Raw genomic sequence first — 26,801 nt, forward strand, 5'->3', positions numbered from 1 at the left:
AGAACTTCCAGAATAACCACCTCCTGCTGCAAGGTAAGCGAGCTTGTTAAATCAACGACACTTCAGACCAGAAATCAAGTTGTTGTTTGTTTTTTTTGGTAATTTATTAAGAATATGTACAGAATATAAGATCTGGGGGCTAGAAGCCTCAATCTGGTTTGGCATAGTTTTACAAAATAAAGTGTTACACAGGAATGAAAAGGCTTTACTTTATACATTTACAACACATATAGAGGGGGGTGGATATATCTTTATCATACAATATTAACTGGATAGTGTATATTTTTTGCACCGAGACCCTTTCGTAGCTAAACATAAAACAACAGACAAGAACGATATAAACAGGGCAACGGCCCGACAGACAGGAGGCTCTGTTTGAAATGAGAAACGAGCTCTGGGATCTCGCTTTGAGTAGCAGGCTGGATATAATGTGAGCTGCAAACAGACTGAAGTTAGTAATACCTCCCAGATTGTCTTAGCCAGGACACAGCAGCCGTTAGCGAATGGTCAAAGCCAACCGGTCTGAACTGTCCCACAACCAAAATCTAAAAACAGCTGCATCATTTTCTTTATTCTGATAACGACAGTTAGACACAGACACAGTGGCTAGTTCATGTCACTGGACCTTTTTTGCACAACAGTTACCTGGTAAGCAATTTCCAATGCACTGGCTAGCTATTTAAATCTCTGGTATTACTAGTTTCAAGAGACCTACAGCTGTGTGCATTGCTTTTAAAAAAAAAAGCTTAAGGTTTGAGTAGCTATTTGAAATCATCTCTCCCTCACTTTCTCTCGTGAAATGCAGTGTTTATGATACATTACACTGCTTCCATTGCTTTTTCTGTTACCCTCAAAACAGCAGGCGTTAGCAGCAGGAGAGGGGCTGCCATGGGGTTCAATTCTAACGCAAGGAGAGGTGCTGTGTTCTTAGATAAACCCTTTCGGGAATGCAGGACCGTACGAGTAAGAGAACTCGCTCCTCAAAGCACAGAAAACCTTTGGGTGTGGCCTTCGAGAAATCAAATGCCTTTTTAAAATTATACTGACAATTTTATAATACTGAAAAGTTTAGCCACTTAGTGTTTAGAGGAAAAAAATGCAGGTTTAGCTGCAAACATGTGATTAAACTGGCACAGGGCAGAGCCTAATCTCTGTATGCAAAACCTTTAAATTGAAAACAAGAAGACAACAAAACGAAGAATACAAATCGCAGGGCTGCGGATATTTCATTCTTCAACTGGTGTATTTAACAGGCTTCAAGCACTCCCACATTCTGGGACCCTGTGTTCAGGTCCTATTCTTAATAACTGCACTGAAGATTTCTGTAATAAAAGGCTCTCAATCCAGTCTGCTCTTACTGTAGAGTGCAGGTACCAGCTAGGCGTGGGTATGAATTGAAAAGCTGTGCAGTGCTGCTGGGCTTGGGAGGATGTTTGCTGGAGCTGGACGAGATCACTGTGGGAATTCGGAATCTTCAGGACTGTGCGTTCCGGAACTGAAACGAGGGTATTTTGCATTTGAACGCTAGAAGCTTAGGCCTAGCGTGAACACCTTAAATACATCAGAGAAGCAACCACATCGCTTTCTCCATGTGCAGTATAAGCGGGCAAGGGCAAAACACGGAGAGGCTAAACACAGTCAATTTACAGTATTGGATATTTAAAGATAAAAAGTAAAAAAATAATATTAAAATAGGTTTTAAAATTTTTTACAAATTATGGCTAAAACACCTTAGCAGTAATACTGTAATATTGTGAGGAATGTCTTTTTTTTTTTTTTTTAAGAAAAACAATGAAAGTCTTATTTGGTTTTAGGAGGAAGCAGCCTCGTTCCTTCAAGGTCACCTGGGGAGGCGGGGGTAGGAGGAGGGGGGGGGGGGGCATTTTCCAAATTCCTTCTGAAAAATCCCATCCGATTCCAGTCTGCTGCGGAGGGGTGAACTCCAAGACGAGGGAACTCCAGCCCCCCGCCTCACACTCTCCTCCAGCCGCTCCGGATCACCGCATCAGCTCGTAGAAAGGGCTGGTTCCTGAGATCTGTGAAAAAAGATATATATTAAAAAACACAAGCACCGGCTCTCTCCATTCCATCTCCGAGGCTATGAAAGATTCTCTGCGAAAGCAGGTGCTTCGAACCCTCTGCAGCGATGTCTACAGCAAAGCGCCTCCTGGTTGAATCAAGTCCACCATGCTCCTGGTTGTTGCTCGCGTATGATTATTTTAAGCAGCAGCTGGACTGTTGGACCCTTTGCCTTGCTAATCTGGCAATACATTATGCAGCCTGCAAACTAGCATTCTGTGAAGTTGAGGGAACACGGAGCCGCTGCACGGCACACCAGGGGAGACTTGATACAGTAAAGCCTCAGGTCTCCTGGAACCAGGTTTCAAGCCGCTGCTCCTGAAAAAGTGGCTTTGTGTTCCCTCAGCTTAAGAGACAACCATTTGTGATTAGCCTATAATACAAGCAACCAGCTGCAATGGACTTTATGCACCTTAGACTAACTATCTGCTTTATTCTTAGCAGGACTCTGATACACCTCTATTTAAAGACAGGAGCCTGCTTTGAAAGGTGACGAGATGGATTTCTTGGGTGGTTTTGTCTGCAGACTTCAGCTTGATAAAGGGCAGGGTTGAGGGAGTTGTGAGGCTGGGCACAGATGTATTTCTATCAACTCTATCAGGCTGTGACTGTGCACCATTTCTTGCACAGCATCACCCAGTGGCATCACGTTGTTACTGCAGCTGACAAACATTCCTAATGAGTTTAGTACAGCTCGGCACCGGACTTGGTAAAAGCATTTTTTAAAACCACATTTAAAAGCAAAGCAGCATTTGATTAGTAACAGCAGTTATTTGTATCTAGAGTTTTATAACCCCAAGAGTTTGAATCTAGAATTAAAAGGTGCTGTGGAATGGAACAGCAGTGTCAGACATCCTAAAACTACAAATAAAGAAATCCATTAGTTCTGCAACTTGTTTTGCAATAGAAAGCCTCTCTTGCTATATTGGAATGAGGTTTGCTATAGCGTGAAGCTGGCAAGCTGTCTGCTGTCTGCTGCTGCTTAGTGGCGACACTTGGTCAGTCTTACCCGCTGTTTAGAATTTGATAACTTAATGAGGTGCCTCTTTCTTTCAGCTGCAAGGAGAAAGACAACGAGTGAAGGGTGAGCGAGGGGTTAAAAAAAGACTGAAAGAAATAAAAGGCACAGTTCATTCATGAATGAAAGAAACAGTCGTGTGTTTTCTTTTTAAAATTGACACAGCCAAACACCTTCAGAAAGACCGGACTACTAATAGTAGAACTGATAATAAAAGTTGAAATGACTCAAATCTAGATCTGTGTGCTGGTGAATCCCTGTTCATTTTAGATTTTTTTTAAATGCTAAAGAAACTGAAGCAACAACACAAGTTCTGTTTGCTTTCGGGGGAACTGCAATTTAGGTCAAATCATTGTCTTAAAATGGTGCCGGATTTAAGGTGGTATTGCAGTTTCAACCACAACCGTAACCTAGCAACACTGCTTTGAACCGCGGTGCACCTTAAGAGACTCTTTGAAAAGGGGTTTGGCTGTGTCTGTGTCTGCAGTAACGATCCAGCAGCACTCGGAGGATACCGTTGCAGACAGATCCTGTAGTAATGAGAAGGGAAGGTCTGGGTTAGTAGTGGATGGATGGATGGGTGGCTGGATGCAGTGAAGGCTGGAGACTCTGCTGGCATGCACAGCTCTATGTAAGACATGCATGCAGTTGGAAGGGATGGAGAGGTGGAGGTACTGGGGGAGGGGGAAGGCTCGACCTTGGCAGGGTGCTGCTGGGCGGAGAGGGCACTAACAGTTGGACTCCTCACAGAGGACCGTATCGCAGAAGAACCGTGAGCCCCGCTTGGCTGTTCGGGCCGTGAACGGGACACTCTTCAGCACTGCAGGGAGTGGATCGGAGGAGAGAGACAGAGAGAGAGAACATCACACCAGGAACAGACACTGGAAAAAGACAGCGCCTGAATGGTGAGCGCGTTGCCCTACCTGTTATAATATCCTCGATGGTGCCGTCCTTCCCCTCGTACACCGGCCTGTGCTCCTTGGCCTGTCGCCTCCTCAGCTCAGTGATCAGGTCGTGCTGCTGGTGCTGCCTCTTGCTGTTCTTCTGGACCTGAGACTGATGGAGGCAAACAAGCTATACTGAAACAGCACAGCGCACTCACACTGAGACACACTAGAGCACAGCGCACTCCCACTGAGACACACTAGAGCAGAGCGCACTCACACTGAGACACACTAGAGCACAGCGCACTCACACCGAGTCACACTAGAGCACAGCGCACTCACACCGAGTCACACTAGAGCACAGCGCACTCACACCGAGACACACTAGAGCACAGCGCACTCACACCGAGACACACTAGAGCAGAGCGCACTCACACCGAGTCACACTAGAGCACAGCACACTCACACCGAGTCACACTAGAGCACAGCGCACTCACACTGAGACACACTAGAGCACAGCGCACTCACACCGAGTCACACTAGAGCACAGCTCATTCTTGGCAGGACTCTTACCTTGGGATCCTGCTGCTTTGCCTCCTGTGCCAGCATCTTCTCCCTCATGGCTTCCTCCTGCTTCTTCCTCTGCTCGTTTTCCTGTTCCGCTTCCTTTGAATTACAAGAAAAGAAATCAACGTGACGCATCTCCTGACAGCGCGGGAATAACACTGCTCCTGTCTGAACTCAGCATGCTGTTAAGAGGCTCCGAGTGGCTCAGTTCATTCAGTTCATTAACACACCGTAGTGAAACAGTCACAGTATGAAGAGCAGTTCAGAGTCACTTGATGAACTTTTTTTTTTTTTTGACACCGACATGACAAAACACACAAATGCATTCCGGTCGCTAAAACTGAAGGCATCACCCTGATCTGCTGCCTGGAAAAGATATCGCAAGCACTGATATATAAACTTCATTTACTTAAATATATCACAAGAGACTACACAGGTGTGCAATCAAATTTTTATAGTATTTAAAGCCATCTAAAAAAGGTGTGTTTTTTTTTTTTTAAAGAATATTCAGGATAATCCATTTATTTGAATTTGTAAAAACTAAATACTGTAAATGCATTCTTTAGATGGCCTGGCTTCACATTAACAAATAAAAGAAAACAAACTCTAATTGGATCTTGAACAGCTGTCCTGTTATTGAATTATTCTCCCCATCCCAGCTACAGCGGTGCCAGACGGCTGTGAAGCAAACACAGTTTAATAAATCAGCAGCAAACAAACAATCTCAGGAAGCCAGGGCTACTCGTGAGCCTGGCAGCTCCTCTCCAGCTTTGAGAATGGGAAACACCAGAGAGGTCTAAGAAACACCTTTTAAACCTCATACTGAAGCTGAAGAAGATGCGAAAGGTTTCAATGTAAAACCTGGGAGGGGAAACTGATCCGCTGACTAACTGTTTGTAACGAGACTATCCGACAGCGAGAAGCGCTCCCGATGCAGACAGATTTACTCCCCTCTGTCGGAGCCCTCTTTCCTGCCTGGCAGCAGCAGCTCCTCCCTTCCTTCCACTGCCGGCTCTCCTCCTAGCGCTCGGCTGGTGAGGCCCTCTTTCAATAGAACGCAAACCCCTGTGTGTGCTTTGCTTGTTCCCTGCAAGTTGTATACAAAGATAGAGCTTACCTTGTAGGCCTTCACAAAGCGGACAAACACAGGGAAGAATACCGAGGGGGGGGTCGTCTTCTGATTCTCCCCATAGTAACGAACCACGGTATTGAAGGCCTCCTGGGAGGGGGGGAGAAGAGGGGGGGGGGGTCAGGTGTTTGGTCTAGTGATTACTAAGCAGCGTTTAAAACAATGGCTTAGAACACTCTACCGTCAACGTTCCAGAAGTCATCCCACATGGACAAGGGGTTGGTTGCTTTTCCTGTTAAATGACTGCAGGGCGTTTGCTGTACTAGATCAATATTCTGCCCGTGCGAAGTTTAGCAAACATAGGCTAGCTGATCTTGTGCTGGACAGCCTCAAGCCTGGGTGCGTATCTAGTTTGATCTCAAGACGCAGGGGACAGGGAGTGTGTGGACTGGTACCTCGGCAGTCTTGGCGTCCTTCTGCAGTTTCTCCAGTCTGCCCTCGTTGGCGCTGACGAAGTTCTTGAGGACCCCGTGATCGTGGAGGCTGCACTCCCGTCGGATCAGATCCATCCCCCTGCCCAGCTCCTTCACATCCAGCAGCACGTTCTCCAGGGATACTGGGGAGGGGAGGGGGAGAGAGAGATCGATTGATTGATTGATTAACACAACGTGAACATGTTGTGTGTAGGGTGCTCATTATTGTAGATTTGTTTTTTGTTTTTTTTCTAACAGAGCTATACCTAAACATCCGATTCAAAGAAATTTCAGGACGACTGTATCACATCAATATCAGGGTTTGCTATATATTATAAAGACATTTCAGAGGGCTGGATTGCATCAATATCAGGGTCTAGTGCTATACATTATAAAGACATTTCAGAGGGCTGGATCGCATCAATATCAGGGTCTAGTGCTATATATTATAAAGACATTCCCGATGGCTGGATCGCATCAATATCAGGGTCTAGTGTTGTATATTATAAAGACATTCCCGATGGCTGGATCGCATCAATATCAGGGTCTAGTGCTATATATTATAAAGACATTCCCGATGGCTGGATCGCATCTATATCAGGGTCTAGTGCTATATATTATAAAGACATTTCAGAGGGCTGGATCGCATCAATATCAGGGTCTAGTGTTGTATATTATAAAGACATTCCCGATGGCTGGATCGCATCAATATCAGGGTCTAGTGCTATATATTATAAAGACATTCCCGATGGCTGGATCGCATCTATATCAGGGTCTAGTGCTATATATTATAAAGACATTTCAGAGGGCTGGATCGCATCAATATCAGGGTCTAGTGCTGTATATTATAAAGACATTCCCGATGGCTGGATCGCATCAATATCAGGTTCTATATGTATTGCATTGTTCTACCTGCCGCCGCTTTGTCGATGAAGTGCAACTCGTTCCAGAAGGCTGAGATCTCGGGGTACTTCTCCTTCACAACGAGGGCTATGTAGTGCAATAGGGTGAGCTTCCTGTCTGTAGACTTGGTGTCCAGGAGCTGGAGAGAAACCAACACTTAGCCTAGAGGAACACAGCGGGTGGAAGGAGGGGAACGCAGCCTGATGCACAGGAGCAAGGAGGTTCCAGATTAACACATGCCATTGTATACCGTTTGTTACACCATCACTGGACCCTCCTCTCCCACTGTTTCCTACGGAGGTCAGCTGTTCAATAACCGAACAGCAAATAAAGCACAGCAATACACCCCACCCGCAAGAAACGAGCACGAGAGGAAAGCGATGCTAATAAAGGAAGACGGTGAGACCCCCTGGCAGCAGGACGCTGGATGGTGACAGCCTACGCTGGGAACGAATACAGAATGACTAGAACCAGCTCTGACACCAAGCCTAACACAGAGCTGGCACGGAGAGCTGGGAGAGGTCAGAGTAGCCGTGTCAGGTCCTGCCCAGATAGGGGCACACCCACAGCACTCTGGGGTCAGAGTCGGGGCATCTGGAGAGAGCCAGCAGTAACGAAAACAACAAGCAACCAGCCTTTGTGAAGCAGGAAAAACAGCCTTCAACACAGACTGCATCTGGCTTGGTTTACCACCCCCCCTCTCCATCCCCCCTCCCTTGAGACACAGGAAACTGCAATTTAATACTGAACTCTGAGTCAGTGCTGGGTGATGTTTACATAGCTCACAATGAGAGTCTGTTTGAAATGCTTCAAAACAGAACGAAAAGAAAAAAAAAAGGATTTGTGTCTGTCAGGGAAAACTCCGAAAGAGAACTGATCAATCATCCAGGTATCATTGGTGGGGCAGAATAGAAGGGAACCACACAACAAGGTTACAGTTAAACTCCTAGTAAAACCAGGAATGGATCAAACTGCTATGCAACAAGAGTCTTATTTCCATCCCAGCTGTAAAGTAACACAATTGCACAGGGCTAGACGAAGGAGCAAGTACTGCACTCGCTTCAATCCAGCAATAATAATAATAATAATAATAATAATAATAATAATAATAATACACACACCAGGTCCAAGCTCTGTAATTTAAACCCGTAGACCGCTCCTCTCTTGCTGCTGTTCATGTAGTTTCCCAAGGCCAGGATAATCTGTAATGGAGAGTGCAAGAAGCTTGTTAAAAATAATACACCTGCGTTCTTAAAATCAAAGCCATTATTACTAAGACAGTCAGTACTGCTGTTGTTATTCTCACAATCATCATCATCATCATCATCATCATCATCATCATCATCATCATCATCATCATCATCACCATCATCATCATCATCATCATCATCATCATTTCTCCTCAAACGTCTTGCATTTGGTTTGCTCCGGTGTTGTCCTGTGCAGCGCTCCGATACACTTTCTGTATGAAAGGCGCAATATAAATCAAGTAGTGATTGACTGAGCATTCTTACCTCTAACATTTTCTTTAATTTCTGCGAGGACTTAACGGAAGCTGATGCTGCGATTATGGCATTCAGTTGCTAAACGAAAGAAAGAAAAAAACAGGTTAGAATGTTTTTCGTCAAGGAAAACAAAAGTTCTTTTCAACTCAAGCCTTACTTGAATTCCTGTAAGCATAAGACCCCCCACCCCCCCACCCCCTCCCCTTATTACAACCTGCCAGCTTTATAAAATTAATAACATGCATGGCTTTGTTTGGGGTAAACAGTGAGATATATCATTTGTGATAAAGTGGGTCACAGTGTATACATAAATGTAAGCTGGGATGGAAATAAGACTCCTGTTGCATAGCTGCTCGATCCATTCCTGGTTTTACTATGGAGTTTAATCAAACACACTCGATCTCGTTACCTATACAGACTGCGGCTGACCAAGCTGGTATTAAAATGTGGAATGGATGAAGCTGCTCTGCAGTTGGAGTCTGGAACACACATATATATCAGAAGGAGAGCGTGCTGGCGGCGCAGTACCGGCGTGAGCAGCTGCACGTTGTCATTGAAGTTGCCGATGAAGGTGATGATGCTCATCCTCTGCGTGAGCCTCTCGATCTTGCTGAAGTGCAGCATGAAGCGATCCTCGTCGGCCAGGTCCTCCAGGGGCCTGCGCTCGCGCTCGTACTGCCGCAGCAGCTTCCCCTCCGCCTCCGTGGGCAGGAAGCGCGTCAGGCACTCCACGAAGTCGATGGGCAGCACCTTCAGATCGAACCTGCCAACCACCACGCCAACGAGAAGTCAAGGGTTACCACTGCAGCGTTACTGCGCTCCCCCCAGTGGATATACTCTGCATTACACATAGGTTAACATTGTATGTGTTTGTTTTTTTAACATGTTTTTTTATATATATATATAAATCAAAAGATACAAGCATGATCGTTTCTTCCAGTACGCTTTTCAATACAAGAACCCGAAACAGAAAGCACAAATGAGGGTGGGGTTTCTTTTCGGTTTTGTGGCGTATGCTGATAAGCAGGGAAGGGCAAATAAACCAAATTAAATCTTAAGAAGTCAGTGTGTTTATTAGGAGATGCTGACAGCCAGGTGAGGGTCATTGACGTGGATTGGGCTGATTTACCATTCAAAGTGAATAAACTCGGATTTGTGACGACTGCTGCTTTTCTTAGAGAATCCACACAAACCCAAGCAGCTCGCGTTTCCCTCGGTATGGTAAATGAGCCCGATGGACCCCAGTGAGCCTCCCCAGACTGTCGGCACCTGATTTCTGTGGAGAGCCCGGTCCGAATGATGGGGTGACGGGCTCGTGCAGCTCCCGTGTTCATGCTGTAGAAATCGCTGCCTGGCTGCTCTTACGTGTGGATGGCTTTGCAGATCTCCTCCGTGCTCTTGTTGGCTTTGCGCAGCGTGATGGCCAGGTTCTTCGACCGGTTGGCCTCCAGCAGGGTCACCTTGTTGACGGCCTTCTGCGCCACCTTGCTCTTGGGACACACCAGGTCCACGATGGGCCCCTGAGCCTTGGTCTTGAACAGCTCCTCGAACTTATCCAAATCCAGCTCCTGGGGAACAAAAAGAAGCACACACACAAAACGGGAGTTAAATATGCTGCTACAGTGAGAGATCTATATATAAAACCTTCTACTGCTGCACTATCAAACATGACTGTCACCTGCATTATCCTCTCGTCATCGATCTCGTTGAAGACCGTGCCGTTGATCTGGTTGGGTTTCAGAGCTGTCCAGTTGAACACCGGCAGACGGAACTTGGTCTTGATGGGCTGCTTTATCCGGATCGCTGCAGCGGGACAACAAGATCAGGCAGAGATAAGAGACGGATCAGTCCGGCAGACAGAACCAGATTCAGAACGGGGTCGACGGAGAGAGTGATTAACACGACACAATTACACACGCAGCGGTGGAATTACAAAACGGACTCACCCGATAGGCCGACGCTCAGGATGACAGAAGGCGACATTCCAGGAAGGGGCGGGGCTGCGGGAGGGGGCGGAGGAGGGGGCGGGGCTGGCGCTGGAAGACTCTCCCCTGGAAACACAAAGAAATGAGAGGGGGGAAACCATTTAAAACCTTGGAAACCATCCCACCGTCTGGCGATTCCAGCTATCCACTGTGTGCGTTTCACAGACGCACTTTATCCTGTTCGTCGTCGATCTGATCAGCAATGCATGCGTGTCGGCAGTCAGATAACTCTCTCTCAGCCATTCTGTGGCACGGCTATCCAACACCATCGGGGGATGCAATCGATGACGCAAACAGAGCGAGAGTACGGTACCTGCTGTAGGCAGGGGTGGGGGTGGGGGCGGGGGCGGGGGTGCAGGTTCTGAGAAGGGCGTCTCCACAGTTCCAGGCCCTCCCGAGCCTCCCCCTGTACCCCCTCCTCCTCCTCCTCCTCCCAGAGGCACGATGTCAATGTCCCCGTCGGCCTGCTTGTGAAGGCGGATGGTTCCCTGCTGCTCCAGCTCCTGCAGTCTCTTCTCGATGTTGGATTGCCGCTGGTAGGCGTCTTCCTTCTCCTTGATCATGCGGCGCAGCGTGTGCACCTGCGAGTTCGTCGACTCGTACGTTTCCTGGGGGGACACCAGGGGGCGCCAGGTCAGAGGGGGTGGAGTCCAGAGTCTTACTGATCCCAGCCCTCAACTCTCACATGCATGTTCATTCAGGTAAAAATAGTACAGAGCAGCATTTGTGGTATAGTGTGATACAGTATATAAATAAATGTAAGGGTGTGGTGTGTGTATCCATCTATCTATCTATCTATCTATCTATCCTTTGCTTTTTTAATTAATTTGTAAAATGTTGGTAAAAGTTTTTTTTTTTTTTTTTTAATTAAAAAAAATTAAGATTTTGAAAAGTCCATTACTGGGGTCAGGGACTGTCACCCCCACCTACCACCCACCCACCCACCCACCCCCACCCCCACCCTACCCTACCCTACCCCAACCGACCACCCTCCAACAGCCTATACACATTAACATATATGATTACATATATATTTAAATATTAATATAAAAAAAGACCCAAACAGTCCTGGGGTGTGGTCACAACAATGAAAATGTTTTCTAAACATTCCGGCACGTTTGTTCGAACCAGAAAGAGGGGGGCTGCAGGCCCCCCCGCCCTGTGTAGCTGCCAGCTCCCTGGTCCCTCCCCAGCCCCCTTACCTTCACCAGCTCCAGCTCTTTGTCTCTGTGTAGAAGCTGGGTCTCCAGATCAGCCACCCTCATCATGTTATCATTCTCCAGGTCCAGCAGCTTCTCTGTTAACTGTGAGAGAGAGAGCAGAGATCTCTATGAGAGAACGAGTCAGCCGTGCTGGAAACATCCCACACACTGCAGAAGAGTGGCCTGGGCATTGCTCAGCACTGCTCAGAGGGTGAACTCAACACAATACCTTCATACATTAATAATGCAGAGGGAGCGCGTTATGACACAGCATTGCAGGCAGGGAGGCAGGCACTAAACTTTGATTCACTTTCACTTTCATACTGACTAGGGAGGGAAAAAACTCTATCCACTCAAATTCCCCCAAAATTACAGATTTCATTTTCATGGTTTTTTATCAACAAGGGGCTATCCCCTGTGAAACCAAAAAAAAAAAAAACGGGGTGGGTTCTATAAAATAGTGTTAAAGACCCTCATGTTTGTACATTGAGGAATTGACCTAATAACCTGATATACTGCTAGATTTGTGATATTTTAAATCTAATAACACTACAGCTGATGTATTTGGCAATGGATAGCATTTAGGAGCAACTGCAATGGTTTAGCACATTGAAAAGTATGAACTCTGAACTGTGAACACCCCTCGGCTGGATGGCGCCCAGGCAGAATGCTGCAGGCAGTACGGGGGGGGTCAGCAGGTCTGCCCGGCTCTCCAGTCACGTGGCAGCGTGTCTCTTACGTGGGACAGGTGCTCTTCCAGCTCCTCCACCTTCTCCAGAGCCGCGTTCTTGGTCTCTGCGTCCTCCAGCAGCCCCCCAACGTCGAACACATTGTCCAGGTAAGCCTGGATCTGAACGGCCAGCTTGTCACTCTCTGTGTGCTTCGATCTCTGCAGGCACAGAACCCGGGCTCGGTTAGCAGGGGGGTAAAAGTTAGGTTTGACAAAAATACAAATATTTTTCGTTTTGAAAGATATTCCGCTAAGTACTAATCATCACTCGTGTGATTTCTAATAAGTTGACGGCACCTGTACTTGGTAGTTAATGAAGCTCACAGTACAACCTGGAAGGGACCAGCCTGCGATGCAATTGGAGTCTTATTTCTAGCCCTGCAGAAGGCAGTGAGCCTCACCTCCAGGAAGTCGTCCAGCTCCAGTTTGGTGAACTCGTACTGCAGGTGGACTCGGAAATTCATATCCTCCACGGAGTGCACCATGATGTTAATGAACTGCATGCAGGCCACCTGCAGAGAAAACACGCCAGCATCAGCTTACTGTACAATAGCTATATATATATATATATATATATATATATATATATATATATTGCATGAAAAAATCATTGGAGTGGGGTGAAAATGATGGTTATATATGGCTTGGATACAGCTCACTCAACCCAAGAATTTAACTTGCTATTTATCTGTACAGTAGTAATGTCATCAATAATCCAACAGGGGGCGTCCAGTCCTCTCTCTCTCTCTATCCATCCATCCATCCATCCATCCATCTATAAAGTAATTTCCATCTGCAGTGTATCGGTATGCAGGTAAAGCAGTCATTCCACAGTGAAAATGTCTCAACCTCGGCCTGCGCAGTCTAGCACAGGTCATCAATAAATCAGGAAATGGGACTTCCAGGTTAAACACATGTGATCAAACTTTGGACGACTCACCATGAAATCGATGTTCCCGTCTTCATTTCTGAAATATTCCATCAGCTTCTCAAAGCGATGCTTCTCCTTACAAACCTGAACGTGTTCAAAATGAAAAACAATCAATCCAGTATCTGGAGAGTGATCTACACAACATCACACCTCTAGGGCTCAGTTCAAGTCTTTTAAGATTACCATCAGGAAGAAAATGTGATTTTCTTTATACCCGTGCAATTTAATCTATGAGACCTTGACTATCTGGGAGAATAGATTCTAATCCATAGTAAGAGTTCAAATGAATTCCGCTCCAAATGGATTCAGGCGTTGCAGCTGGGAGCATTTTAAAAGCAGGTGAAAACTTGAGAGGAAAACAAAAACACAACAACAACTCAGCTGGGTCTCACTTTGAGAAGCATTTACATTCCGATTGTTCTTTTAATTGGCAGGTTCCGGATTGCTGAATGGAGCCCCTAAACAATAGCCTGAGGATTCCTTTGAGGAATCAAACACACGGGCAGACCGGGAGATCCTTATCACTGCCAGGGTTAGCTGACATCTGTTGTTTTCAATGTGGACAGTTATGTGACACATGCTTTGGAAAGAGGCTCCCCTGATCACTTGACGTCGTTCTGCCTGGGTTTGTTTTAAGAGACTCAGGGAACACGTCGCTGCTTCAGTGCTCAAAACAAGAAAGACCACCGATCCTCAGACACAGACACAACGGTGTCAAACTGAACCCTTTAAAAAATAATAATAATCTACTTCATGAAAAACTGACAAAAATTGAAAAAAAAGACATTTCGAAATCCAACATGAAATGCTGTACTATTATTATGGCTTCCGGTAGACTTTTACAATATCATTTTGTAGTTTCTTTGATTGCATGATGTGAAATAAAACAAATCTAAATTCTGTTCATTTTGCATTGGTCCCAGTGATTCCACATGAACCACACGCTGGTAACCCACAGCAGGAAAGCAAGAACCTGGACACTGAAAGCTACCTCTTTAAAGTTGTCGAATGCGGACAGGATAATTTCATGGCCTCCTCTCACTAGGCAGACCGCGGCCAGGAGCTCCAGAACCAAAGCTTTCGTTCTGCAAAACAATAAAAAATATATTATAATAATCCAATAGAAAAGCTCCTGCAATTCAAATTGTCCGTTTTCTGCCTGTTCTATCTCAGTTAATCCCCCCCAGATCTCAACCCCATGGTAGGTCACCACCCTTCCCTTTACCCAGAACAGCCCTGCCTTGAGAGCCAAGGCTGTGCAATCCCAACAACACTGGCAATGTAATGAAGATGGGAGAGAAACAACGAGAAACGTTTCCTCCTTACCTGGAATTCTTGTTATTCAAACTCAGTGCAATTTCATTGACGGCGTGAGGGTGGGACATGACCAGGTTGAAGCCGTACTGAAAAGGAAAAGAGCAAGAATGGGACTGTGAGCAGCTGCTGGAGTTCTGCAGGACAGTGTGAGCAGCTGCTGGAGTTCTACAGGACAGGGTGAGCAGCTGCTGGAGTTCTACAGGACAGGGTGAGCAGCTGCTGGAGTTCTACAGGACAGGGTGAGCAGCTGCTGGAGTTCTACAGGACAGGGTGAGCAGCTGCTGGAGTTCTGCAGGACAGGGTGAGCAGCTGCTGGAGTTCTGCAGGACAGGGTGAGCAGCTGCTGGAGTTCTGCAGGACAGGGTGAGCAGCTGCTGGAGTTCTGCAGGACAGGGTGAGCAGCTGCTGGAGTTCTACAGGACAGGGTGAGCAGCTGCTGGAGTTCTGCAGGACAGGGTGAGCAGCTGCTGGAGTTCTACAGGACAGGGTGAGCAGCTGCTGGAGTTCTGCAGGACAGGGTGAGCAGCTGCTGGAGTTCTACAGGACAGGGTGAGCAGCTGCTGGGGTTCTACAGGACAGGGTGAGCAGCTGCTGTAGACAAGCTGCTGTGGCAATCTGCAGTATTGTCACAATTCAATTATTTTATTTATTTATGTATTTATTTTTGGTGCACTGGAGTAAAGACTTTGCGATCCATTGAGCGCAGAGGCAGCAGCGAGTGGTGTCGGTTTTCTGTACCTGGTAGTTCATGACGGCTCGCAGGCACATGATGCAGACGTGCACGTCATCCTTCTGGCTCACCAGACGAGAGTTCTTTATGGTTTTCCTGTTTGACAGCGTGCTGTAGCTACAACAGACAAGGGACACGGTTTTACACCTCAGTGCTTCTTCTCTCGCACTGAAAGAGTAGGAAAGAGGAAGCAAATAAAAATACCCCTTTTATTTGACTCTGGGTCTGGATGAAATGATTTCTAAAGTTGAATCAAACCTGCTGTGGAAAGAACTTGTGAACTTTTAGCATGTGCAGTTCTGAAATGTTTGCATTGAAGTAAAATCTGATCCTATAAAAGATCTCGAGACGCCAGGAGGGTGACATGCATGCCTTAAATACAGGGTGACCTAAGAGCAGAAAACTAAGCAGTGGAACCTCAAACGGAAAGTGACGTCGTTCAGTAGAGAAGTGTGCGCGGAGAGGAGTGCTGCCTCAGCATGCGAGGCGCTAAGCATTTGCACTAAAGTGTGTCCATCATGCTGCAGGTATCTCTGTTTATATCAGAGAGAGAGAGAGCAGATCCTGGTAACATTGTGATTGTAAAGAAACAGAAGGGCACACGTTCTCCTTGGTCACCTTTGACTGGACTGCAGAGAGAAAGAGGTTCATTAATAATGAGGCTAGTCTTCACTGTCCCTTTGATTAGCTCACAAGAACCTGAATTGGGAGCACAACACCTGGAAGAGAAGTAAGCATATTATCATGTACATTCAACTGAAGACAGGCAAAACACAACTTGCATTAGCAAACCAGCATTAGCATAACACAGACGTCAATGCAGGAGCGCCCAGCAGGGATGCAACATGGGTTCGTTTCAGAACAACTGAAAGCTGGCCCCTCCCCCCTGTGTTCCAGGCTCCTCCCTGCCTGTCTGTTGCACCCCTGATCGGAGCAGCAGCGACTCGCTGGGTTACATACCGTAGGACAGACTGGCGGGCAGAGCGAGCGAGGCTGTTGCTGAAAGGCTGGGCACAGTTCTGGTGCAGATCCTCAATGGACCTGCTCCAGGATTTCGACTTGTCTAGCACGCCATCCTCCCCATTCTCCAGAGCCTCAAAATCAAACCTGCATCACAAACACGACGACAACAACAGGACAGGCGGGGTTACAACCGCAGCACGGCTACAGCAGCACGGAGGCAGGCAGGCAGGCAGGCAGGCAGGCAGGCAGGCAGGGACACACACACACACACACAGATAAAGATGCTTCACTGATTTCAAATCCATGTAGTAAAAGGCAGGGTCCCATTTCTGAACACACAGACCAGGATTTCTGTTATCAGTTGTATCTCGATACAGTAGTATGAAAAAGAAAATAATACATTTAGACAAAACACAGAGAAGTCTTCAATCATACTACTAGAGCGCTCTGCAGTGTTGAGTGGAGTTCTCTTTCCTATACTACTAGAGCGCTCTGCAGTGTTGAGAGTGGAGTTCTCTTTCCTATACTGCTAGAGCGCTCTGCAGTGTTGAGAGTGGAGTTCTCTTTCCTATACTACTAGAGCGCTCTGCAGTGTTGAGAGTGGAGTTCTCTTTCCTATACTGCTAGAGCGCTCTGCAGTGTTGAGAGTGGAGCTCTCTTTCCTATACTACTAGAGCGCTCTGCAGTGTTGAGAGGGGAGTTCTCTTTCCTATACTACTAGAGCGCCCTGCAGTGTTGAGTGGAGTTCTCTTTCCTATACTACTAGAGCGCTCCGCAGTGTTGAGAGTGGAGTTCTCTTTCCTATACTACTAGAGCGCTCCGCAGTGTTGAGAGTGGAGTTCTCTTTCCTATACTACTAGAGCGCTCCGCAGTACATAAACACAATATGATGTGGAAACAAAACTGGAAACCCTTCTTGAAATACGCAAGTGAAAACAACTCATGAGAGATGACTTAATACATCTCCCTACATCAGGAGAGACAACACCGTCATCAACTCCCCCTTACACAGCTTCTTTTAAATAGAGATGATCTCAGTCCAGCTGAGATGAGTCATCTCATTTTCAGTTTGATCCTGGTTCTCATGAGTTTTAAAGCTGGGCTGGACCGAGGGGAAAGGTCAAGCAGCTTACCCCCCTGCTCACACAGTGACTCAGCCGCTGAGCAAACCCAGGATTTCCTGACCCCAGATCTTCACAGACGCACCAGAACACCCAGAAAACACCGTGAAATGAGCTCCGAGATCCGCTCGTGTTTAGAAATGTAAAGCCCGCAGTGTTCAAATCTGCCACGGATCATTAAATAGATGACATCGTTTTTTGGGATTTTTGTTTTATTTTTTTTTAAACTGGGAGATTTTTTTTTATAATCTCAATTAACCCTCGGCTTGCGTTGTCAGCAAACCTGATATTAGTGAATAAAGGAGGAAAACGGACTTTGGATCTCGAAGACGCTTTTCCTCAACTCAGACAGCACAAAGAAAGCTCACAATGTAAGCTTGCCCAACACTGCTTTCAGACCGGGGCTACTTTTCTGTTTGGAGCAGACTGCTGGCAGCTCTGTTCCGGATGCCATTAAACTGCTGCTTCCACCGCTGCTGCTGTAACAGAGCCTGCAGGAATCGCTAGTCTCACTGTCCAGGGAGATGATGTCACGCTCTTCACATAAAGACACAATGATTCCTATTGTGGTTTAAAGCCTATTTCAGTAGCACAAGCAGTGCTATGAATTGCATGTCTATCTGGATGCAGCTTGGGCTTCACAAAGCCTCTCTCCTCCTGTGTACTTACATGACGGCACACTGAGCGAATGACAGGTACTCCACCAGCACGTCCAGACCTCTGTTCTCATCGTTCAAGAACTCTCGCACCCACCTGCAGGACGGGGAGAGGGGGAGAGAGAGGGGGGGAGAGAGGGGGAGGGAGAGAGAGAGAAGGGGAGAGAGAGAGAGAGAGAGAGGGGGGGAGAGGCACTTTATATTAAACTCTGAACTCAGTAATGTTACAGAACGACTACCCTAGGATCACAGGTTTGATAGTTTCAGGGCCTGTGGCAGGGCAGTGTGAATAGTCTGTTGTATCTTTGTGTAAGGTGTATTTTGAATGCAGGGTCACGCTAATTGGGAACGGCCACATTTAAAAATACTGTCTTTGGAAAATTGGCTCAAATGATGTCATCACGTCTGTTAGGGTTTCTACTGGCAGGTGAACCCGACAATCCCCTTGAAGAGAAGTTTCAATAACGGATCACTCGGTCTAAACTCCCTCCCCCTCCCCTTCCAGCGCCGCCTTGGTTCAGCCGAGCTGTGTTCCATCCCATGTAATCGCTCTTGTACGTCAACCACAGTGATTTGTTTCATTTCCTGTTCTTCAGCAGAGCACAGTGACTCATGCTGGTATTAAAATGGCAGTTTATGTGGGCAACCAGCATGCGATTAAACCAAGACGGACGGCATCAGGCTTTCTTCCCCCCCATTCTCCTTTGAAAATCTATTCAAAAAGATGCAGACAAGCTACAAGAGGCGTGTCGCGTTTCCCCAGAAGCACAGGCTCTCGTTTCAGTGTTATAGCACTGCAATGTTCTAACACATCAGGGGTGGAAGCATCAAGGTTCACGGTCCTCATATCCCACCCTGCTGTGAATCCAGGCTGCACTGGATTCATGCTGTTGAAAGGATTTAGTTAACTAGGAACAGCGTAGACAGCTGAAGGATTGATTGCATATTTAATATGGGCAACACTACAAGCAAATAACCAGCAGGGTTGTGGTCAAGCGATTTGCCTGGAGGTTATGCATTGGAAGCGAGCAGTGAAAAGGGGAGACGACAGCAGCTCTCAGCTCTGGCTGCAGTCCTGTCATTACCAGTCACTTTGTTAGTCTCACTGTTAAGCGGTCTACCCGTCTGGCAACACATTAAACCACAGCAGCATTACTCACACTCTGGAAACGGATCCCTACCCGCGATTAATCTCTCTTTTATTAAAGTTGTGACCTTCTGTTATGACGACACCAGTTTCCAGTGGAAGAAAGAAAGAAAGAAAGAAAGAACTAGAAGTTATTCTATGCAGTGAAGCAGACAGCAGAACATTTCTCTGTTTTCTTCATGCGGGTTTCCAAGTCGCAGTTTTTATAAACAGCCACTGAAGATAAAGGCTGCAGCTGAACAGACTGCCGTTTTATTCGGTGGTTTTGCAAACATCCTGCATCCGCACTCAGTGTCTGTGGCGGCGCACGAGCAAACACATGATCGAGTTTTGTTTTGCTTTACATTCGGGTGTCAGCATTTTCCTTGGGAAGCAGAAGCTACAATGGCCAATGGGAAAACAGATATACAACCTTCCCCAGCAGAACCCATGACTGTGTGCTTTATAAGAAGTGTGTGTATATGGGGGGGGGGGCTCTTCTTCTAGAAGAGATCTCATCTTGTGTAGTTTAGGGGTGAGACGACAGCAATGTAAATCAAACAAACAGCATCTGCTCCAGAACCACTAATAAACATGAAAAAGTGTTAAAGGAACAAATGAACTGGTAATGTTACTGAACTAGAAGATGCAACGCTTTTATTAAAATGAAGCTTTGAAACACCAACTTCCTGTTTGCGTTGCAAATGCTTTGTGAACATGGTCCAGTATGTTAGATGGACACCCTAAAAGGTATAGCCCATTCAAAAACAAAAACCTATTTCAAGTTTGGAACCTGTGTGGTTACACACGAGAGAGAGAGAGAGAGGAGAGAGGGGAGGGGGAGAGAGAGAGAGAGAGAGAGAGAGAGACACAGACAGAGAGAGACAGACAGAGAGAGAGACATGGAAAATGTTGACAGCGATGCCCCCCCCCCGGTGTAATTATGTCTCCACTCAGTGCTGTCATTCTGAAGAAAGCTCTTGTACACTGACTCGAAGGAAAAGAGGATTGTGGGATCGCCATGCCATAGGGTGGAACACACAAAAATACCCTTTAATCTACTCTAATAATGAACAAACCACACACTGCAGCAATCAAAAACCCACAGACATCAGTCACCAATCTATTTATGTATCAAATCAGCAAGCTTACACAGACCTTCTGAAGCCTGCGATTTATGATAAAGAAAGAAAAATAAAAGAACTCAGAGAAATGCCCATGTGTGGATGTATAACCGATTCTCACGATGAAGCCTTCGATAGCTCACTGAAGAAGATGCCAACAGCGTGAACAAGTTTCATTTAACTGGGGGGGTTCCAAGATGCTACAGCTTTCAATAACTTAGTCCCTCAGAGATCCATACCTAGCTTCATCTCATCCAGATCTATAAAGCACTCTAGGGTACATTAAGCAGCAATGCTAAAAGAAACTTAGTAAAACTATTTCTGACGAGAAGTCTTTGTGCAAGGAGAGGGAGGGCTGAAATGAAAGTGCCCAACAACAGCACTAATTGCCATTTCGAGGACGCATGATTTCTGCGGAGATTAAAACCACAAAAAATATTCATTTCCTGCCGATCTAATTCAGAAACAAGACAGGAGAACTAATCTCTGAGCCACTGTGATTTGGCTCAAGTGAGGAGAGACCCGACTCTCACATTTCCTCACTGGGATATCTGGACCCCCGCCTGCTTGTCTGCCTCCCCCTCCCCTCCCCTCCCCCTATTTCCTGTCTGACCAGATGCAGCTATTTCGGGTTCATTAATTTGGCTCGTTCAGGAATAACAAAATCGCAGGGGTCAAAGTTTGGACACATTTCAGATGAAGAAAAAAAGAATTGTGGAAACCTATTCAACAACTTGACAGATAACTGTCGAAAGTAAATATTTCTTGTTTAGTTCAGTCTTGAACTCTGACTCCTCACAGCTTTAACTCCAGGGTGAGAGAGTTCCAAACGCCACCAAACCAGACATGGCCGCCCTGCCCCGTCTCACATCCACTCTCCATTTCAAACCTTCAAGACTGCTTCGCTGATCACTGCACAACTGCAACGGAACAGCGGCTCTCATTCCAAGGGTTTATTATCCCATCACACCCAGCTCCTAACCTAAAGTACTACCAGCCCTATCCTGCTTCCCAGTCTCTCCCAAGCAAAGGCTGCCAATTTAGGAAAAGAAAAAAAACAAACAATAAAAACGTGACCTTCAGAAAATGAAAGCCACCTGCCATATCAGTGTCAATAAGGTGTAGGGCCACCGCCAGGACGGTGTTGATTGGAAGTGAAGGATCTGGTAGGGGATTAATGGTTCTGGGTGGATATCGTTTCTAAGGGAGGTTGGAGATGGAATGTAGTTCTGGATATGGCACCTCCTTACCATCCTGGCTGGATTGAGTTCATGAGATGATCTCATCCTGAAACTTTGGAATGGTGTAAATGGTCACATACAAACAATGACAGCCCCCCCGACACAAGCACAGCACGACTTCTCTGAGTGACTAGATTACCACAGGGCGGAGTGCTGAGGCTGCACATGTTGTGCACAATGGAAGCTGAACTGGACAACATCCTCCTCCACACACAGGCAGGTGGTGGGAGCACAGCAATGCCAGGACTGGTGGGTGAGGAGAGAGACAGAGACAGAGCGAGACAGAGAGAGACAGAGAGAGAGAGAGAGAGAGAGAGAGAGAGAGAGAGAGAGAGAGAGAGAGGAGATGGAGAGAAGAGAGAGAGAGAGCGAGGAGAGCGAGAGAGCGAGGAGAGAGAGAGAGAGAGAGAGAGAGAGAGAGAGAGAGAGAGAGAGGAGAGAGAGACAGAGAGAGACAGAGAGAGAGAGGAGTGAAGAGAGAGAGAGAGCGAGAGAGAGAGAGAGAGAGAGAGAGAGTAGAGAGAGAGAGAGAGAGAGAGGAGATGAGAGAGAGAGAGAGAGCGAAGAGAGAGAGAGGAGAGAGCGAGAGACAGAGAGAGACAGAGTGAGTGAGAGAGAGAGAGAGAGCGAGAGAGAGAGAGAGGGCACAGTCCTGATCAGCCCATCTGATGCAGTCAGCAGAAACCAGGAAACCATTGGCCAGCAGATAAAGGGAGGTTTTTCCTCCCAGCTTGGCACACAATCGCATTTCCGAAATTCATTTCCCCCGATCGCACACCCAAATCAGGACACCGCTCTGACCTTCTGTTGTCCAGCACCAGGTCAAGGTAAAAAAAAAAAAAGGTCAGCGGCGACACATTCTGTCCTAAAAGGTCACCAAAAAAATGTATTTTCTATCCCTTGGCTGCGCACCCCAAACAGAACTGTTAATCCTCCCCTGGATGTAGGTCTGTCTAGAAGATCTGCATTTTCAATATCTGAAAGTCCCTTTTGATCACGGCTTCTGTTTAAAGCAGACTTTTCTTCAGACAGATGGAAGCACTATATAGGTGATAGCAGAAATCCACACTGTACCAACCCCCCCCCCCCCCCCAGCAGTAACAGAACACCGCGAGGTCGAGGCTTAGCCCTTAGGGTTATAGTGATACAACAAAGTTATACAAACGCAATCTAGCAGTTGTGATTACTGGAGACTGCTGCCCGGTTAACATCAATCATCCCAGTTTCATCCAATAAGAGAGAAGTCCCGGTTCTTACCCGATGTAATTGGTCCGCAGGGAGATCTCCAGCTCTCTCAGCACCTTAGTGGACTCCAGGACCCTCCTCCTGAATTTCTGTCAATGCAGATTGAAAGTCTGAGTCAGCTACTTTACAAATCGACTAGGAGTGCGACAGTGCAGGGACGTCCTCGACCTGTCTTGCAAGCCCTTTGAACAGTTTGCTGTATTGCTGGTCAGACTCGAGCAAGGCAGAGGCAAACAGTTAAAATAAATACACATCTACCAAAAACAGAACGAACGAACAAACGAACGAACGAAGGCATTGAAATGGTTTTTACCTTTCTGGTCACTCCCGGATCCAGGAACCCCCTGAGCTTCTGAATGTAGGTGTGAGGCGGGTTTTTCACTTGAAACCTCTCCTGGAAAAACAACAGGAACACTGTTTGTTAATTCTACTGCTTTACTGCGGGGCACGGTGTCTGTGAATGATCTCTACAGCTCATTATATTAAAGCCATCTGGGGTTATTTATCAACTCACAAACATACAGAGCAATAAGAACACATTGACATCGAGCCGCCCCTCCCTTTCTGTTAAGATCATGAATACAGACCCCACTTGTTTGAGAATTGACATCACTTCTGACGCGAGAGGTCTCCTGCCCTTATCATTCCTGTCCGTGTCTGGACATAGAAACGGGGAGAGGAAGGCAGGAGAGAGAGACGCAGGAAGTGTTGCTGGATCCCACACTTACCTGATCACAGATCAGGTCCCATTTCTTCTCGTTGTCGTACTGCCGCAGTAACCTGGCCTTGTCGGGAGGCAGGTTCATGGAATTCTGAAACAACCAGGAACAACTTGTTAAAACCACCCTGCTTTCCAGTAAAAAAGGGGATTGACTTTCCTTATGTAACGACGCTGGTGGAAACCACAGGCTACAATTAATAGGGCCGTAGGGCAACCATAACCATAGGGCTGTGTGGTCCAGTGGTTAAAGAAAAGGGCTTGTAACCAGGAGGTCCCCGGTTCAAATCCCACCTCAGCCACTGATTCATTGTGTGACCCTGAGCAAGTCACTTAACCTCCTTGTGCTACGTCTTTTGGGTGAGACGTAATTGTAAGTGACTCTGCAGCTGATGCATAGTTCACACACTCTAGTCTCTGTAAGTCGCCTTGGATAAAGGCGCCTGCTAAATAAACAAATAATAATATTAAAACTAACCCAAATACCTACTTCAGCAGTAAGGAGAGCGAGGCAAAACCAATGGGGGGTGGGGACTGACATTCTGAACTCTCAACTGTGCAGAACCAGTCTTCTGGTTCCAGACAACACTATCAGCCAATCGCATTACAGATTCAATCGAATCGTTTGCTCCTCAAAGAGTAATGGTTTTATTTTCGCACTCAAGCACACTGACTGACCCCTTGTGTTCTGGGCAGCCCTCTCCCATGGCTGCTTGTTTATACAGTGTAATATACAGAGAGGCTCAGGCGTGGTCTCCTCTCGTTGTTCTACTTATTATTATTTATTATTATTATTTATTTCTTAGCAGACACCCTTATCCAGGGCGACTTACAATCGTAAGCAAATAGATTTCAAGAATCACAGTACAAGTAATAATACAATTAAGAGCAAGATAAATACAATGACTTTGGTTCAAGCAAGTACAAGTGTGACAAAATACAATTCAATGATACAGCAGATAAGTGTCAGTGATAGTTACATCAGGATATGATTAAATACAAAATACTACAGATTAAACACTTGGCAGATTACAGTACTCTGACGTACAGGATTAAATGCAGTAAAATAGGGGGCAGATAAGAGCAAGTAAAGCGCATTTAAGGAAGGGTGATAAGTGTCCCAGGCGAAAAACAGAGGAGTTCTACAGGTGCTTTCTGAAGAGGTGAGTCTTGAGGAGGCGCCGGAATGTGGTCAGGGACTGATGTTCTTCCTTCATCACGAACAGAAGAGCCACAGCGAGCAGCACCGATGTTAAACTACATTCCCGCTGTGGATCGATGCGCGCTCCTCAATGCAAAACAAGGCATTTCAGATTTGCAGCAAATGAGTTTCCTAGCTATGAGGTTTACAAAGTGATTTCATCCCTGGAGAGACACGTTACAATTCGCTACGAGTTGCTGTGTCCAGTCCAGTGGTCTCTGTGACACACGTTACTGTAATCTGCCATAAAGAAACTGAACCACGGATTCACCCAATGTAAAACTGCAGCCATTTAAAAAAGAAACAAAAAAAACAAAAGAAGCTCTCAGACATTTTCAGCCATTTGAAGAAACTCTCTGGTCACTGAAATGCTGATTTACAGCACTTAGGGGGTTTCCTGTTGACAGGATTAAAGCCAGCTCTGAGTCTGAGATCGCCAAGACTGCCTTTCCAGCCAGGAGGAGGACGAGAGGAGGGGGGCGCGTTTGATGTGCTGCTAATTACACGCCAGAGCGCTAATGTGCCGCGCTGCAGGGGACCGGGACGGCATCCCAACTGCAGCCCTAAAGAGACGTGCGGTCCCAGCTGAGAGGGGGGCAGACACGGCCTCTTCTGCAAGGTCTGCAGCAATCAGGGGATGCAGAGTGAAGCAGCACAATATCACAACACTGAGCATCTCCGATCTGCTGCTCTGAACTTCAGGGACGGGTCTCTCTGGAAACGAGTGGGGAGAGTCCGTCTAATTCATGTGTGTCAGCGCTGCCGTCTGCCAGTGCCTCACCGTTTACCATTAAATGAACCAGATGCTGAGGGTCAGGAAGCCCCTTCTACTCTACAACCCAACCCCCCCCTAAATAAATAAAGCACCTGGCTGGGTTTCCAGTGACTTGCTGTTTAATCACCTCCCTGGCTAGACTTCTGATCAGCCCGCTCTCCCTCCCCAAGTCTGCTCTCTTAGTAAGACGACCCTGCACGGTTCACCCACTTCCCATTGCAGAAAGCTGAGAAACAGAAGATTTCAGTTAACTCCCATCAAGAGAACACACGACCGGGAACTAGCAATCATCCCAGCACCTCGATGACGACATGCTTGTGTTCCATTCTAGAATATCTTTTGCAATGAAAGCGTCCCCCCCCCCCCCCCACAATATGAAATAAATCTTTTATTTGGAACTTGCAGGAGATACAGGAAGTTCAGTTTTGAGTCAAATCTAAACACTCGCACCACGCAATGCCTTTTCAAGTGGGTTCCTGTGCTTCGACACAGACATCCTTAGCAACACCTGCTGTTGAAAACCACAACATCGCCTCAGACTCGCTAAACCGTGTCACAGCACCCAAATAAAACTGAGAGACGCTTTCCTTTGAGAACGTCTTGCTAGGGCACTCTTTACCTGTATCTAAACCAGACCAAAAATGATTCTAAAAAAAAGAGGAATGTGTGCATGCTGGTTTCGGCCCCTTGAACAACCAAACCCACCAGTACCCATCGCTTACTGGTATGGATGGCTAGAGAGATCCCTGGAGCTTGGCTCCAGGGATTCAACATGTACATAGCAGCACACCACACTCCAGACACTGCAAAGTGGACACATTCATTTCTCACTGTTCTTTTATGGTTTTCCAAACATGTGGACAACAGTAGTATTGTGTGGTTCTCTAGTAGTACAGACTGTATTTAGTTTGATAAGTCAGTTCTAGTAGGTGGTCCCTCTGAAATAATAATAATAATAATCATTATCATCCCATCAGTGCAGACATCTCAGAGCCTGCACAGGCAACCAAGCAGAGTCACGTCATGACATCACTTCCTGCAAGCGGCTCAGTTTCCTGGCAGAGCGTCTGTGTGAGAAACCACGAGAACGAGCGCATGTGAACAGACTTCTTCAACAGCCAAAAAAAACAAACCTTGGGTTTGGAAGCACTGCTTTAGATCAGGGATCTCCAAACCTGGTCCAGGAGGGGCCCTGTCAGTCCTGGTTTTTGTTCCAACTGTGTCCTAAATTACTTAAC

At 46.6% G+C, this 26,801-nt stretch overlaps 1 protein-coding gene across 6 annotated transcripts in view; it reads right to left on the reverse strand.

Annotated features, from left to right (window-relative positions):
- Positions 1-74: 74 nt before the first annotated feature.
- LOC117400908 (formin-like protein 3) overlaps positions 75-26,801 on the reverse strand; it is a 38,350-nt gene continuing 11,623 nt past the window's right edge. For 2 of the 6 annotated variants that reach the window (XM_059013069.1, XM_059013072.1), the window contains exons 2-27: positions 23,598-23,681; positions 23,183-23,263; positions 22,882-22,958; positions 18,147-18,230; positions 16,354-16,500; positions 15,402-15,510; positions 14,673-14,749; positions 14,338-14,431; positions 13,356-13,430; positions 12,817-12,927; positions 12,425-12,574; positions 11,686-11,787; positions 10,797-11,091; positions 10,445-10,549; positions 10,177-10,301; positions 9,864-10,066; positions 9,027-9,261; positions 8,508-8,576; positions 8,115-8,195; positions 7,003-7,132; positions 6,073-6,233; positions 5,666-5,767; positions 4,555-4,647; positions 4,021-4,153; positions 3,795-3,917; positions 75-2,036 (exon numbers count right to left, since the gene is read on the reverse strand). In XM_059013069.1, coding sequence (XP_058869052.1) covers positions 3,826-3,917; positions 4,021-4,153; positions 4,555-4,647; positions 5,666-5,767; positions 6,073-6,233; positions 7,003-7,132; positions 8,115-8,195; positions 8,508-8,576; positions 9,027-9,261; positions 9,864-10,066; positions 10,177-10,301; positions 10,445-10,549; positions 10,797-11,091; positions 11,686-11,787; positions 12,425-12,574; positions 12,817-12,927; positions 13,356-13,430; positions 14,338-14,431; positions 14,673-14,749; positions 15,402-15,510; positions 16,354-16,500; positions 18,147-18,230; positions 22,882-22,958; positions 23,183-23,263; positions 23,598-23,681 — 3,015 coding nt within the window. In that variant the 3' untranslated portion in view covers positions 75-2,036; positions 3,795-3,825. Of the gene's footprint in view, positions 2,037-3,088; positions 3,136-3,794; positions 3,918-4,020; positions 4,154-4,554; positions 4,648-5,665; positions 5,768-6,072; positions 6,234-7,002; positions 7,133-8,114; positions 8,196-8,507; positions 8,577-9,026; positions 9,262-9,863; positions 10,067-10,176; positions 10,302-10,444; positions 10,550-10,796; positions 11,092-11,685; positions 11,788-12,424; positions 12,575-12,816; positions 12,928-13,355; positions 13,431-14,337; positions 14,432-14,672; positions 14,750-15,401; positions 15,511-16,353; positions 16,501-18,146; positions 18,231-22,881; positions 22,959-23,182; positions 23,264-23,597; positions 23,682-26,801 lie in introns of all 6 variants that reach the window. The other 4 variants (XR_009319736.1, XM_059013070.1, XM_059013073.1 and 1 more) reach the window with 4 other exon arrangements.

Source organism: Acipenser ruthenus, chromosome 45, assembly GCF_902713425.1.
Source record: "Acipenser ruthenus chromosome 45, fAciRut3.2 maternal haplotype, whole genome shotgun sequence".
Taxonomy (NCBI): domain Eukaryota; kingdom Metazoa; phylum Chordata; class Actinopteri; order Acipenseriformes; family Acipenseridae; genus Acipenser; species Acipenser ruthenus.